A 15,890-nucleotide genomic window follows, 5' to 3' on the forward strand; every position below is an offset into this window, starting at 1 on the left:
CTCATAAATTTAAAACTCTAAGTTACTCTATAAAACATATTTAAGAATCAATTAAATAAGAAAATAAAAGCATTAAAAAACTAATCAAGAAGGTGAATATTTATCTTATTAATTTGGAGATTTATGTTATAAAAAGAAAATAGAATGACAATTGATTATTTCTTAAACACAACAACAAAATGGTGTTGAGTAAAAAAAAACAAAACCTTTTTCTGATATGGTTAGGTACATGATAACACAAACAAATTTTCCAATCACATATTAAAGTGATGCATTACCGTGTGCTTATTGAGTCACTTGCAACTTTTTCATATGAGTTCTAGACAAAACATAAACCCAAGTGTTTTGAAACTTTGGGGTTGTGCTATTTATATTCATCATTCTTCCCATAAACATGAAAAATAAGGTACTAGATAGAAGAAATATATCTTTATAAGATATTTTGAATAGTTAAAAGGACATGTATTCATAGATGAACAAGAAATTGCTTCTGCTATATAAACCCCACTGGATTCACTTCCAAGTGGGAGAAATTTGAGAGATAATAAATTAGTGAATCCATCGATGGTTGCTGGTTCAAGCAGGAGTAGCAATAAAATTGATTTGTCGACTACTATGAAAAAGTCATAAAATCATTCCTCATCATTATTATGAAGTTGAAGGGTAAGCTTTTATGGTTATTACGTACGATTAGAAGGAGCCATTAACCTGCCCAGCTAAGATGCCTTAGCAGCTAAGAGGTATGCACAACATGGAAGAACTAACTAAGTAGAGACATTTTCATCTCCTGTATGGTTTACCTTAATAATATTAATTCTATCTATAATAATTTACTTGGACCTTGAATTACTTTAAATGAATGCGAGGACGCCTTTCTCAATAGAGAATTGGAAGAATAAATCTATAAGAAACAATCTATAAGTTTCATCAAGGATGACCAAGAACACACTGTAGGATTTTGAAGTAAATCTATGATCTAAAACAATCTTCAAGGCAATGGATACATTAGTTTTCGTAATTCAATCATCCCATATGGTTTCACTATGATCAGTGAAGACCATTGTTCGTAGTTGAGATTTTATGAGATTGATCAAGAAAGTAACTCTCTTTCACAAGGGTTGTACATTTAGAAAAATCTTGAGCAATTTAATATGATAGATTTACAAAATCACAAACACTTCTATTTTAAAGGGCGAAGCCTTGAGTCAAAAACTATGTCCCAAGACTCCACAAAAAAATAAATAATAAAAAGAGCAAATGTGCGAAGTTCCTTATGCTAGTGCAGTTGAATGTTTGATATGCTATGATGTATACAAGCATGATATTTGTTACGCCATTGGTCTAGTTAACTGGATATCAATCTGACCCAGGACAAGCACATTGAAAAACAGTGAAGAGAATACTCAAGTGTCTAGAAAGCATTATATATCATGTTATCGAGGAAAAGATCTGCATTTGAAAAGCTATACTAATGTTGATTGGGAGGAAATTTAGATGAAAGAAAATTTAAGGTCAGGGCAGTTGAAGGATGAAGCATCCAGCTGAAATAAATCGCTCAACAATTTCAGATACACTCGGTTTTCACTTTGATAAAAAGGAGGACATAGAAGAAAAATAATTGGAAATTTCATTAACAAAGATAAACGCATCAAGATGTTGATTAAAAAAATAAAGAAATAATCAAAAGATGAAAGAACAGATCATGAACGATATCCACACATCAACTCCATGTTCATGCACATCAATTTCTTTACCATAACTACCAGGGTTCAGATTCTTCAAGATAAGGTAAAGTTAATAAAATTCACATTTGAGAGATTCAGACAGATGCAGTGCGACACAGAGATACAAATAAAACATCTTATCTGATCATACAAGTTCACAAAGACATGTTTCCGACAACAGAACAATTTAACATGCAGCATCTGGAAGCTTTGAAAAATATTAGATTATAACTTGTTCAAACATCATTTCTTCCAAATTTCCATTCAAATCAAGTCAATAGCATGCATCCCATGTCATTTGAAGGGAAGTTTACATAATCATGCACCACTTGCGTATAAACGGGTCCACTCCTTAGCTGCAGAGTTCAGCAGTAGTTTGCAACAAAATATCAGGACTAAACCAACACGCCTGTTAGCGTTGTTATTATAAAGCTTGAGGAAAGTAAATTCCAGAGAAACTGGTATGAACTTAATAATTGGAAATATCAACATTACCTGTCTCAACAGCTTCTGCCTCGTTTGTTTTCCAATGCTTTGCAATGTTCTCAGAAAGTGGATCGTCGGGGTTTGGGGCGCTAAGAAGTGCTTGGATACTATCAAACCCAACATTAGAAAATTAAATACTCTCATGTCTAGCATATCAAATATCTCTTCCTATAAAACTCATCTCATATTTTCCCCTCACAGTGGCAGTTAATTCTTCAGTGGAAATGGAGTGGGAAAAGAAATAGTAAAAGTAAAAGCAAAAGTACGTTAAAATCTTTTTAATGTTTAGCTCATCAGTCCCCTAGGGATCAATCAATCAAAACATGAGTGCTTACTACCACAAGTTTCAACATGGGGTTAACCCCAATAAAAAGTTTGACAATATTAAATTGCAGCTCATAGTACCTCAAAAGTACGGTTCGTATCTGAAGAGCAGGACTCCATTTGTCTTTCAGAATGTCAAGGCATATCCTTCCGAGCTACATAAGAAACTTGCAGTGTTGGAGAAAAGAAATAACAAGTCTTAAACCTAAAAAAGAGAGAAGCAGGGGTAATAGGGCCTACCTTATCGATGTTAGGATGGTATATTTTCGTCAGAAATCGAACCTGTAACAGAAGAGTAGTAATAATAAAAAAAACAGGAAAAAAATGCTGCAGCAAATTATGATAAACAAGTTACAGTTGAGAACTCCTAGCATAAACAGACATTGCTTAAGAATGTGCATCAACAAAAGATTGGAGATACATGCAGAGTGTGACAGTTTGCAGGTACCAAAAGAAGCAGTATATGATGACTTTTGTAAACTAGACCATGTTAAGATAAGCAGGCAATACTAAAAGTCTAAAATTGCCTGATTTGTATGGTTTCACGTTGAATTCAAAACTACACCACTAAGTAACTAACCAATTCAATTACATTGACTAGGCTAAGATGCTAGAGAAATGTTTAAACTACAAGTAAAAAAAAAGCTTCACTTGTTTGAAAAATTTACTGTCCACATAGGCCAGGTCACTCAGGTCTGAATTATATCAACTTATTAATAGATAACAATGGTTGTTCCCAGCGTATCTCCATTTTTGGGTTTCATAAGGGTCAAAACACGCATAACAGACCAAGCAAACCTCATGTAGACATGTTTATTACAAAATCCACATGCTATTATTCCACCCAAATAATTAACGGGGGGGTCGACCAACCTAATAAGTTATCCCAACACTATGCTTATTCAACCCAAAATGTTGTTTTCCAAGTCTAACCACCCTGATCCTAAATTTTAAGAATCTATGACAAACACTTTGGAACAATGGATAAAGTGCTATATCCCCTACCATCTATTTACAAAATGTGTTTAAGAGGATAAAATAAAAGAAGATGAGACATCTGGATAAATCAAGCATCAAACAACTAAGAAATGCATTAAAATATTTCAAAATATAAGCAAATTCAATATTATGAGAACAAGAGTGAGACAAAAACAAATCCCCAAGACTAAGTGCTACACATTCTAAACTCTAGCAAAAAAAATTCTCATTTATTTGTAATTCAGCATCCAATATAACATAAAAGTGAGATTTTGGGAAAGCATCACAATGGAAAAACCAACTTGAGGTACCTTTGGTGCGGCCATCGGATATTCTTCAGGCAGAAATAATTCCAGCTTGAAAACCCCTCCTAAACAAAGACACAACCAAGGCACACATCAAAACAGGCATGCAAAATAATTGCAAGGAAAGGAGATTAACATGATATGGAGGAAAATAAGATTTTCTTTCCAAAACATTTTAAACAGTTTAGTGGACCAAGCAAATAGCAAAATAAAATGAAATTCAATAACTGCATTCATCCACTTCACAATCATTTCTCTCAAACTCAACCCTATAAAAAGCCAAACAAAAGTTACTTAACATTAAAGGAAATTCTCAAAGACATGCACGGGGCACCTCTCATCTAACCTACCATTCTGCAGTGTCATAAATGGTAGCTTAACTATTCTTGGAAGTTCTAAGCACTGGAGAAAAATGATTAATCGTCTTGCAAGGGAAATTCGGCAATGCTTCTTTGAATGTAACAGGAACTTTTTCTGTTTTAATAATTCATAAACAATGCTTCAGAAACTGATGCTTAAAATACTGAATGAAAGCAATACCCTAGCCACTGGTTGGCATCTGAGCATGCAAAGTAATGAGATACAGCTAAAATAATCCATTGCATGAACATTAAGTCCTGAACCAAATCAGTCTAAAAGCCAATTCAAGTCCCGATAAGCAAGAAGCAGTTGTTATTAGCCACCACCTGTCTCAACTCTGACAAGAGTCTTCACCTCAACACCACATTAGTAACTGCTCGTAGAGTAAATTAACGTAATACACAGTATATAACAGTATAAACACAATGACTATTTGAAACACTGTCTCATACTAGCCATATCACAAAGGATGCAAGTCTATCCCTCTTACTGTGATATACTGTGGATTTACATGCCACATGATGTACTTAGAGATCTCCAGCTCCCATGGCCTTGCTTACATTATAATCCAACAGCATGCCACACAGTTTACATCAAAAAAATCAGCACACAGCAATGATGCAAGTTATGCTCATAAATAACTGAATCTACTGTATACTACATCAAGTGCGTGCGTGCGTGCGTGTGTGTGTGCGTATAAGAGCAACCAAATGGCCCAACCTCAATTTTAGCTTAGCAATAGATTGAACTAATTAGTAATCAATGACTTGAACTTAAAAACTAATTGAATTTTCTCACAGAATATCTGCCACATTTCCATGAGCTTGCAATATGCAATAGGAAATTTGTTTCAAGTCAACTACGAACTTTCATTATCACTAAGTACAAGCATTATTATATGCACAAAGGGAAATATGGAAGAAGACATGATAAGTTCCCGTTTCTAGTGCAGTCTCTTAATCAAGCACTGTTATCCATTCAAATTGCTGGATCTTGTTTAGTTTAATTATACTACAAATAATAATTAGAAAAGAATACACGATGATAAAGGGACAAAATGATTACGAAATCCCAATTTCACACACAGAAATTATCAACAATATCTTGACGAGCAAAGAGTTCAAGCATTCATAACCCAACTAGCTGGGGTTGGACCATACAGCCACATAGTTTAAGATGATTAGCAGCACTCAATTCCACATGAAGAGCTATTGGATTAGCAAAATACAGATGGATGAGACTCAAAGCACCAAATGCCAAAAGAAAAACAACAGAGTTTAGGCACTGTAGTGATACTTCGATTAATTTCAACCCATTTTACAACTTTGCTCTTCCACATGGAAATTCAAAGCTAAAACGTTAAAGGGGAAAAACTTAAAGCATGATGATCAATAGAAAATCATAGTTTTGAATAATCATTTCTACATTATTAAAAAAAAATACCTTCATATGGAGATTGCGTTGGGCCAAGAATCATGACATTAAAATATCGCATATTATCCTCAGAAGGTGAAGCACTAATTCCCGGAGCTGCCGGTGGTATCAGTAAATCACAAAAATTAGCAAACGATGACTAGCAGAGTATAATAATAATAATAATAATAATAATAATAATCAAAGTTTCACACAAATAATAATAATTCTCAAAGTTTCATACAAACAAATCATTACTCCAAAACCATAATTTATTACTGAGTTAAAAAAAAGAGAGTCAACTTCCCACCTGGTTCACTGAGAAGACGTTGAGTTTCCTGTTAGATCACAGTTAAAAATAACGAAATAAAAATAAAATCTTTGAAACCAAGAATCAAATAGAGCAATAAATGAAAATTAGAGAGAGCGTACTCGATTTTTCCTTAAAAATGAAGACCAAACAGAGAGAAAGAAAGCGATGGATCGGAGGACAAACCTTGATGATTCTACGAGGGAGATTACTGTTGGCCATTTTTGTTGTGGAGGTCGATTGCAAACAACGCTACTCTTCTCAAGGGTTTTCTTAGAGAGAGAAAGAGTTTTTCTTTTCTATTCTGTTCTTTTAACAGATTCTCTCACTAAACACGAAATAAAAAAATATATTGAAACTCTTTATATGCAAGCTGTTGCTGCTTTTTTATAATTTAAAGATACCTTTCAAAAGAAGACACTACTTTTTAAAATATATTTTTAAAATATATTAAAATATATTTTTTTTTAATTTTTTAAAATTTATTTTTAATATTAACATATTAAAATAATTTAAAAATATTAAAAATATTAATTTAAAAAAATTTAAATTTTAAATAAACATTGTTTTGGTTGTAATGTTAAGCATTAGTCTGTTTGGTATTGTAGTAGTTGTTGTGATTTGAAAACAAAAAATTTATATAAAAAACATTTTTAGCTGAGGTTGGTTTAGAAACATATATGTTTGGTTAAAACAGTAGTTGAAATTAATATTAAACAAAAAGTAGTTTAATGTGTTTGGTTAATAATGTTTTTCAAATTAAGGTTATAAAATAACTAAATAAAACATATATTAATATTATGGGTGATCATTTTCGGTTCGATTCAGTTTTTATCAAAAAAAATAACCAAATTGGGTTTTAAAAAAAAACCAAAATTGAACCGGAACTGGTTTAAACCGACCAGTTTCGGTTCGGTTATTTTAGAAAAAAACCAGTTGAAACTGGGTTGGCTTGGTTTTTTCAGTTTGGTTTGGTTTTTTTCTGGTTTGACTCGGTTTTTTTTTTGTGTTTTTTCGGTTTGGATTCGATTCGGTTTTAGGCTTATAAAACCGAAATCAAACCGGTCGGTTTTTTCAAAATTCTAATCGGTTTTTTTTTCACGGTTCGGTTTTTTTATTTTTTTTTCGGTTTTCACGGTTAAATCGGGTTTTTAGTTTTTTTGGTCACCCTTAGTTAGTATTGCTGGTTTTTATTTGAAATATTGTAGATTTAACTAATGCTATTACATCATGAAACAATACTTTACATAAAATATTTTTTATTGTTTCATTAAACTATTTGCAATTCCATCACGTACAAAATCCATCCGACAATGACTATAGTTTCCATGGCTTCTTGAGTGTGCATCAACATCAGGTAAAATATCATCAGGAATAAAATTTTTAGGTTGCGATTCTACAAATGCTACATCATCATGCAATCTTTTTGTAATATAATTTTGTAGTGTCATTGAATAATGTTAAATACTAGTTTTTCAAATAAAACACAATATTTGAGAAAGTTTTTTGGATTTTTTTTTATTTTACTAGGTTGTACCAGACACCGAGCATTTAGGTTTGGGCCGGACCCGGTCTGACCACGAACAGTGGAGACGCTCTCCACTGTTCACATGTAACGTGAAAAGTGGAGAATGCAGAAAATGAAAGAGAAGGAAGGGGAAGAGGAAGAGGAAGAGCAGTGGCTGACGGTGGAAACAACGGAGGCTAGTGGTGAGCTGCTCTCCATTGTTCACGTTACATGTGAACAGTAAAGAATGCAGAAGACGAAGAAGAAGGAGAAGGGGAAGACGAAGAGAAGTGGAAACGGTAGAGGTCGGTGGTGAATTTAGGGAGCTGCTCTCCACTGTGCACTGTTCACTGCTCTGTTTTTGTTCTTTTTCTTCTGCGCCTCTGTTTACTGTGTCTATAAACACAATTTACAACTCATCACAAAAAGCAGCTTGAAGTTGCTTTTGGTTGTCTTGCGGTTTAACCGCAGATGGTCATGGGTCTCACAAACAATAATATGCATTTAGACCGTAACCAAACACATGACAACAATGTTTTTCTGTAAACGCAGCCTCAGCGCCAAACATGCACTTAACCTTACATTAATGACTTTGACAAAAAAAAAAATTTAATCCCATGAAAGAGTTATGGGTTACTATTATGTGCGTGTGTGATAGTTTATTTTTACTTGTGTTTGAGTATTTTTTAAAAATATATTTGATTTTAAAAATATTAAATTAATGAATTTTTAGTGTTATAAAAAAATATTTAAATATATTTTCAAGTAAAAAATCACTTTATATTATAATACTAAACAAATAAAAACAGTTAAAAAAAGAAAAAGAAAAAGAAAAAGAAAAAGAAAAAGAAAAGAGATGGATAAAATCTAACTAGGATTGTTAAAAGAGCTGCTAGGCGGGCGTAAAGCTTTGGAACCAAACCATGTGAACATAATGGAACCAGACTTTCAAGTTATTTTGATTTTTTTTTCCAGATATTAAATAGAAATTCAAAAACTTATACAGTTAGGTAGATCTTAGTGGGTAAAATAGACTACACTTCGATTTGAGAGGTATAAAATTTAGATTGACTTTATTTTTATTATCTTTTTTCTCATAATATGTTTAATTATAATTATATATTTTATAATATAGGTAGTGTTGAGTTTGGCTTGAATACACGTCTTTGCTTTTATAATTAACTTCGAAGTTCTAATAAATTTAGCACTAGGATAATGTTTTGTTATTATCTCATGATAGAGAAGATGAAAATATTGAGACAAAAAACATTTGATTAAAAAAATAACGAGATAAATATAAAAAGAGAAGGGGAAGGGGAAGGGGAAGGGAAGGGGGAAGGGGAAGAGGAAGAGCAGTGGCTGATGGTGGAAACGGCGGAGGCTGGTGGTGAGCTGCTCTCCACTGTTCACGTTATATGTGAACAATGGAGAATGCAGAAGACGAAGAAGAAGGAGAAGGGGAAGGAGAAGACGAAGAGAAGTGGAAACGGTAGAGGTCGGTGGTGAATTTAGGGAGCTGCTATCCACTCTTCATTGTTCACTGCTTTGTTTTTGTTCTTCTTCTTCTGCGCCTCTGTTTATTGTGTCTATAAACACAGTTTACAACTCATCACAAAAAGCAGCTTTAAGTTGCTTTTGGTTGTCTTGTGGTTTAACCGCAGATGGTCATGAGTCTCACAAATAGTAATGTGCATTTAGACCGTAACCAAACACATGACATCGATGTTTTTCTGTAAACGCAGCCTCAGCGCCAAACATGCACTTATCCTCACATGAATGACTTTGACAAAAAAAAAAAAATTTAATCCCATGAAAGAGTTATGGGTTACTATTATGTGCGTGTGTGATAGTTTATTTTTACTTGTGTTTGAGTATTTTTTAAAAAATATATTTGATTTTAAAAATATTAAATTAATGAATTTTTAGTGTTATAAAAAAATATTTAAATATATTTTCAAGTAAAAAATCACTTTATATTATAATACTAAACAAATAAAAACAATTAAAAAAAAGAAAAAGAAAAGGAAAAAAAAGAGATGGATAAAATCTAACTAGGATTGTTAAAAAAGCTGTTAGGCGGGCGTAAAGGTTTGGAACCAAACCATGTGAACATAATGGAACCGGACTTTCAAGTTATTTTGATTTTTTTTTCCAAATATTAAATAGAAATTCAAAAACTTATTCAGTTAGGTAGATCTTGGTGGGTAAGATAAACTACACTTCGATTTGAGAGGTATAAAATTTAGATTGACTTTATTTTTATTTTTATCATCTTTTTTTCTCATCATATGTTTAATTATAATTATATATTTTATAATATAGGTAGTGTTGAGTTTTGCTTGAATACACGTCTTTGTTTTTATAATTAACTTCAAAGTTCTAATAAATTTAACAGGATGATGTTTGGTTATTATCTCATGATAGAGAAGATGAAAATATTGAGACAAAAACATATTTGATTAAAAAAATAACGAGACAAATATAAAAATAAATATGTTTTTGTGATAATTTTAGAGTAAATCTTTATATTTTCAAAAACACATATATCTAAAGAGGGCAAAAAAGAAGCCTACATGAATCTTGAAAGTTATTAAGCCTCGTACTTTCAACTTGTGTGAGATGGATAATTTGAACGAAGATTGTTAATTCTGTTTTTCTTGGTGTTTTTTTTGAAATAATATATTTTAGTTTTGGAGCATTTTGGTCTGCCATTTCGTAATTGTTATAAGTGTGTGTCTATATATATAATCCAAGATATTAATTCAACATGCATAACTCTAATTCAAATCCAAAAATAAATTAACTTGAAATTATACAATTCAAATTTCAAACACAATGTGAAGTATTTAAATATAATTTCAAAAAAAATTTCTATCTAATAACTACGAGATCATTGTCTTACGCTATGCTGCAAGTAAGAATATAATTTTTTAATGTAAAAAAAATCTAATTGGAGCTAATATTTTTCTAGCAAACAAAAAATTACTCAAAAAATACAAGGGATGACACGTTTTCTACTGTTGCTCAAAATCTAGTCACCACCATGGTTATTGAGCAATTAGGAGGGGTATCTGAAAATCCATTTTTCAAGCCATTGTCACCTACAAACATCTCAAAAAACACAATAAAAACTTCATAAACCACCTACCAATCCTAAAACACCTCAATATTACTAAAAAAAAATCAAGTCAATAAAATAAATGTAAACTGTGTCTAATTTATTTTTTCAAATATTTTTAGATGAAAAACCACCACCATTGAAGTTTTCTTGTCGAATGGTTGACACCAAGAATGACACCAAGAATGATGATGTCGCACCCTCCCGAGAGCTCGACGTCGCGGCGACACTTCCTTCGTAGCGGGGATTGATATGCGGTCTTTCTGTTGTGAAAAAAGGAGTCGGCACCTAGTATTATGGTCACTAGGAAACCTAACTGGTCTTTCAGAGATTCTAAGGCAAGGGACTGGTTGTGTAAAGGGAAGGTTTTAACACCCCTAGTACGCCCTACCTAAGGTAAGCTGCTTGGTATTTGATTTGCCTTATAACTGTTATGGTGTTGATGTTCTCTAATCCCATCAGTTTCCTAGGATAAGTCTGCTCTGACGAATGAAATCTAGGGTGCTTTAAAAACCTATTTTTTTGTCTCGTAAACCGTGGAGTAAAAAAAAACAATTGAAATGTCCTCGATTATAATCAAGGCTTCTTTTAAGGATTTGTGCGGATTTATTATTCCTAGAAAATTATTTTGGATATTTACCACTCCGTGTTTCTTTATCCAAATATTAACAGTGAATAATAACAAATTATTCCCAATAATATTTTGGATATTCGTCCTTTAAGGATTTCTTTATCCAAACATTAGCGGTGAATAATAGATGAATTCCCCCCAAAATAAGATTTTTATATTTTTTAGAATATTGGCCAATACCCTTTGGAGTTTTACAAACATGTTGTAAAATCCAGAAATGCAAGAAAAATGATTTTTGTTGTGTTTATGAAATCCATGCGAAAACACATTTTCGAAACTTCACATATTTGTTTTTAAAAATGAAAAAAATATTAAAAACATGTTAGGGTATTGGCCGTATGCAGGAAAACAAAACATTTTTCATTTTATATTTTTTTTTATGTCTCGAAGAAAATCGGGTATTTTCATACCGGACTTGTATCTTTATAGTACAAAAATACAACCTTGCAGAAAATCACAAATTTTTAAATACATCTTTGAAGAAAAATTTTTGAATGGGCCAGACTCGGCCCAAAAGAAAAATGGGCCGAAATCAGCCCAAAAATAAAATGGGCCTACTTTCTACAGGGCTGGACTCAGCCCAGCCTAAACCACATCACTGGGTACTGTTCACTGTATAGTAACCGTGTTACTGTTCCTCTGCACAGTAGCACGTTAATTAATTTTCCAGTTACTGTGCACATGCACAGTAACCCTGTTTTCACACATTAACAAAGCAAACTACATGCAAAAGACCACGTTACTTGTTCAAGTGAATTAAATTTCACTTGAATAGTGCAAACACAAAGCAAAGAATGCTTACGGTGTAGGAGGTGAAGAGAACAGACCTGGGAATGAAAGGATAACGGCGAGGTTTGAAGGCTTGCTGGCTGGTCGATCAGTGCTGCCGTCCGCTTCAGCTTTCCCCCCTTTATTCTCTGTTGGCGTTCTTCTTCTGAGTTTCCTCCTCTACAATCTTCGGTCCTCTCTCTTTCTTCTGGTTTCCTGCACTTTTTCCCTGTTTCTGTAGGTTTCATATGCAAGAAAATGAAAGCAAAGACCGAAAGAGATGATGAGCTGGTGCGGTTGGTGGTATTGCCGCGGCTGCTCTTCCTCCTCTCTAGTGTTGCTGCGGCTGCCTTTCCTCCTCGTCTGTGCAGCTGCTGGTGTGGTTGGTGGTGTTGCTGCTGCTCTTGCTTATGGCTGCTCACAGTGTTGTCGTCTCCTTCACAGGTGGAAGAAAGTCTTCTGCTGGCATGGCAAAAGATCGGCGCCCTTAAAGTCTCGGTTTTCTGCTCCTTCTTTACTTTCCTTTGGCCTCCCCTCTTACTTCTCCATTTTCTCCGTAATGAGCTGCTGTTAGCAGCGAAGAGGAAGGGAGAGTGAAGGGCCGGCGCAGGAGCGGGAGCTGCACCCCAATCAAACAGAAAGTCCACCTTGTTCTGGGAAGAAGTTGGCAGCAGGAATGGATTGTTGGGCTACATCAGTTGTCCATTGGCTATCGGCTATGGTGCTACTCCATTCACTAGCAGAAATCCCGTAGTCAGTGGGAGGGAGTGCATAATCAGCAGTTGGAACTGTTTCCTCCTCTTCCTGTTGCTCTCTCACTATTTGTCAATCTCTCCTCTGCTTCCTTATGTTCTCCCCCTGTCTATCTCTCTTTTCGTCCTCTTCAAAAGATCTCCCACTCCCTGTTTCTTTTTTCTTATGCTGCCTAGTTCCCCTTCATATCTCCATCCGTTCCTTTTCTTTTTTCAGGTCCTTCTCCCTTCTTCGTTTCTTTCCTGCATTCCCCTCTCAACGGTTCTTGGCGTGGCTGCTGAGATGAAGAAAATGATGAGGGCGTTGGCAGCGCTGGTGCGGCTCTTGGTGTTGCTGCTGCTGCTGTGGGGTTTAGGGGAGGCTGGTCTTGAGAAGCTGCTGGATCGTGGGGGAGAATCTGGTGGTGTTGGGAGGAAGCCGACGATGCCTCACGGTGGTCAGGAAGGTGGCGGTGTGCTTCCAAACGGTGGAGGGAGAGAGAGCAGAGAGAGAGGTTACCGTTCGTCTCTTCCCCTCTGTTTTCCTCCTTTAACTGCCATTTTTTTCGTTCAAAACTTTCCCCCTCTTTTAGTTTTCCAGCCCTCTCTCCCTTTTCAAAAACTCTCCCCCTCCTGTTTAATTAATTGTGAACGGTATTCATAGTCACAAGTGGAGCGGGCTCTGTCGCGCATGGACATCGGGTGAGGTCTCCAATAGGCGTGGCCTTGCAGGGCACGCCTGCGCTGCTCTCCACTCCTGGGATTTCGGGTTTTTGCAGCAGCATGCGGGGAGAGAGAGAGAGGAACAATGTTTCTTAAAACGACATTGTTTCCCTCCTTCTTCTTTTTTATTATTATTTATTTTTTTATTTGTGGGGATCCAAAAATAGGTTACAACAGATAAGTTTCGTCATTGAAAAAATATCATTCACTAACTTTCTCTATTTCATTGTTTTTATGCAACTTTCTCTTCTTTCTCTCAAACATATAAACTGTAATATTAAGAAAATAAATTAAGTAGAATAACTTTTTTTTTTATCTAATTTAAAACTAGCTACAGAATTTCTCCTGTCTTTGGTCCTTTATTGTTGAATTTTTTTGTCCATAACAAATTTTAATAAATTCGTCATTAATTAGGCATTGAAAGTTATAATTAAAAAAGAAAGTTCAAGTACAAAAATGAAAAAATTGGTTACCATAAATTGCTATAATTTCGGGCAGACTACAAACCCAAACCTTGACAGAACCAGACCAATGGGCTCGAACTTCTCAACCAGACCTAGCCGAAATTCCTCGGTCCATGGCTAGTCCGTCAGGCAGGTCGACTATGAACAGGTCTGTGGGACTTTAACAAGCGTTACGGGCTTGTGACCATTTCCGCATGAGTTTTAAAGATAGTTTCCTCTATATTTGAAGAAAAGTATTGTGTTTCCAATGGAGCACTGCCCTTTTCAATTACTTTATCATCACCCAATACCCATTAATTTAAATTGCAGAAAGCCACTATTTGTACAGGGATTTGCCATTAGGAAACTCAATATCACATCGCAAATTTATGAAAGATCCTTGCCTTTTCTACAGGCTTGTAATATATTTCAATAGCATGGTTGTTTTGCTCACAAATTGCTAAAACATTAAAAAGAAAGCAAGGGCTTGAAACTCAAAGAAAGAAATCAGAACAAATTGTTATAGTTCCATGGAATCATTGGTACTGTACATTTGTCCATATAAAAAATACAGCAGAAATTTAAAAAAATGACATTACATGTCAAATCTTATTATCCAGGCGAGGCGGAAGAGCAATGATGATGATTTGATTAAATAATTTAAACCTCAAGAGGAAGGAAACCCATTTCTTTGAGCACATCTGCACATTCTGGTTGAGCCTCCTTCTTCATGTACCCGAGAGCATTGGGATATCGAGTTTTATCCACCACTCCAACGTTCTTGGTGAGGAGGATCCTGGCAGAATCAATGCTCCGGAATGGTTCATTGCAATCGGGTCTGGAGCTCTCCACCAACCTGACCTCACAGATATCATCCTCATGGTCTCCCGCCACGGGGAGGCGGTATGTGCCGCTGTTGTCAGTTGCACCCTCCACGGTATATGTCTCAGTGCCATTGTCACGGTTGTTACATACCAATTTCACCTTAGCAGCTGCATGGACATATACATAACAAGAAGAGTTAGCGATTTTGAATCATTTCAAGAATATAAAAGCCGAGAATATCTTTATCGTTAGGTTGATCAGCATATACTAATTAAACCATTAACTACTCCCTTTACCTGGTATTCCCTCGCTGATTTTGGTCTGGAACTCAACGCGGCAAGGGTCACAGTAGACCTTGCCTTCAACATCCAAGTAATCTGCTGCATAGGCAGAGATGAGAAGGGAGGAGAAGCAAAGAACGAAGGCAGCAATGGTGAAACTCTTTGCCATTTTTATCTTTGATTACTCTTTGTGTTCGAGGAATTATGCATGAATGAATATTGCTTTTATAGAGAAAAAGATAGGTGAAACAAATTGTTCTCGTGCGGTGGTTACTGAAGTTATGCTATTCTAAGGCTTACGAGGGAAAATAAATCCGTACTATAAGGCTATTTCACAAAATGTCAAGTTTCCCTGGTTTTTTACCCGTAGAATAGGTAAGCTCATGACCTGTAATTATCACTCTTTTCTTCTTTTTTTCTTTTTTTTTAAATTTATGCAATAATAAATAACCACAGAATTTCCCGTCTCTATGTATCCCATAATTAGAAACTATATATAAAAGAAAATACAAGAACTTGCGAATCTATCTCTGGCATGCCATGTTCAGGGGTTATAAGCTCCTGAAAATCCTCCATGCAACGATATTAAATTAATAAAAAAAAATTCTTGGAAGCTAAAACTCCAGTACCATCATAGTGCCGAGTTTTCAGTACCGCATTATATTAAATTAATCTTGCAATGCGTGAGATTTTTTAAATTTTAGATAAAATCTTTTAAGATACTCTTATTTTATGCTATAAACCATTATTATGTAATTCTCTTTCTTTTCTTTTATTCCTTTTTAATTATAATTCTTTTATTTTTTCATGCTCTATAAAAATAGATTTCTTCTCCTCTATTGGTACTAAATACTAATTGAGGAGAACTAGAAGATTTTCTAACCATGTTCTGTATTTTTTCTACTAAACTTATGTTTTCTATGTTTGTACTAGGGTTAGCACACATGTATACTTATAATGTAT

At 34.6% G+C, this 15,890-nt stretch overlaps 2 protein-coding genes across 2 annotated transcripts; both read right to left on the minus strand.

The window, feature by feature from the left end:
* Positions 1-1,846: 1,846 nt before the first annotated feature.
* On the minus strand, positions 1,847-6,255 carry LOC133671233 (ubiquitin-conjugating enzyme E2 36). Its single transcript, XM_062091923.1, has 8 exons — positions 6,087-6,255; positions 5,901-5,928; positions 5,621-5,707; positions 3,824-3,882; positions 2,775-2,816; positions 2,616-2,689; positions 2,220-2,317; positions 1,847-2,080 (listed from the first exon to the last, which is right to left on the minus strand). Exons 1-8 carry the CDS (start codon positions 6,120-6,122, stop codon positions 2,043-2,045), a joined length of 462 nt encoding a protein of 153 aa, XP_061947907.1. The 5' UTR covers positions 6,123-6,255; the 3' UTR covers positions 1,847-2,042.
* Positions 6,256-14,289: 8,034 nt separating this feature from the next.
* LOC133688815 (olee1-like protein) lies at positions 14,290-15,200 on the minus strand. The gene is made up of 2 exons (XM_062108434.1): positions 14,943-15,200; positions 14,290-14,813 (listed from the first exon to the last, which is right to left on the minus strand). The coding sequence occupies exons 1-2, from the start codon at positions 15,094-15,096 to the stop codon at positions 14,482-14,484; spliced, it is 486 nt and encodes a 161-aa protein (XP_061964418.1). The 5' UTR covers positions 15,097-15,200; the 3' UTR covers positions 14,290-14,481.
* Positions 15,201-15,890: the final 690 nt, after the last annotated feature.

The sequence above is a fragment of the Populus nigra genome, chromosome 1 (assembly GCF_951802175.1).
Source record: "Populus nigra chromosome 1, ddPopNigr1.1, whole genome shotgun sequence".
NCBI lineage: Eukaryota > Viridiplantae > Streptophyta > Magnoliopsida > Malpighiales > Salicaceae > Populus > Populus nigra.

Coding starts and splice junctions, on each gene's coding strand:
- LOC133671233 (XM_062091923.1), bottom strand. CDS start 6,122: ATGGCCAACAGTAATCTCCCTCGTAGAATCATCAAG. Junction 2,817..3,823: donor ATCCGATGGCCGCACCAAAG/GTACCTCAAGTT, acceptor CTTCTGTTACAG/GTTCGATTTCTGACGAAAAT. Junction 2,318..2,615: donor ATACGAACCGTACTTTTGAG/GTACTATGAGCT, acceptor TGGGTTTGATAG/TATCCAAGCACTTCTTAGCG.
- LOC133688815 (XM_062108434.1), bottom strand. CDS start 15,096: ATGGCAAAGAGTTTCACCATTGCTGCCTTCGTTCTTTGCTTCTCCTCC. Junction 14,814..14,942: donor AATCAGCGAGGGAATACCAG/GTAAAGGGAGTA, acceptor ATGTCCATGCAG/CTGCTAAGGTGAAATTGGTA.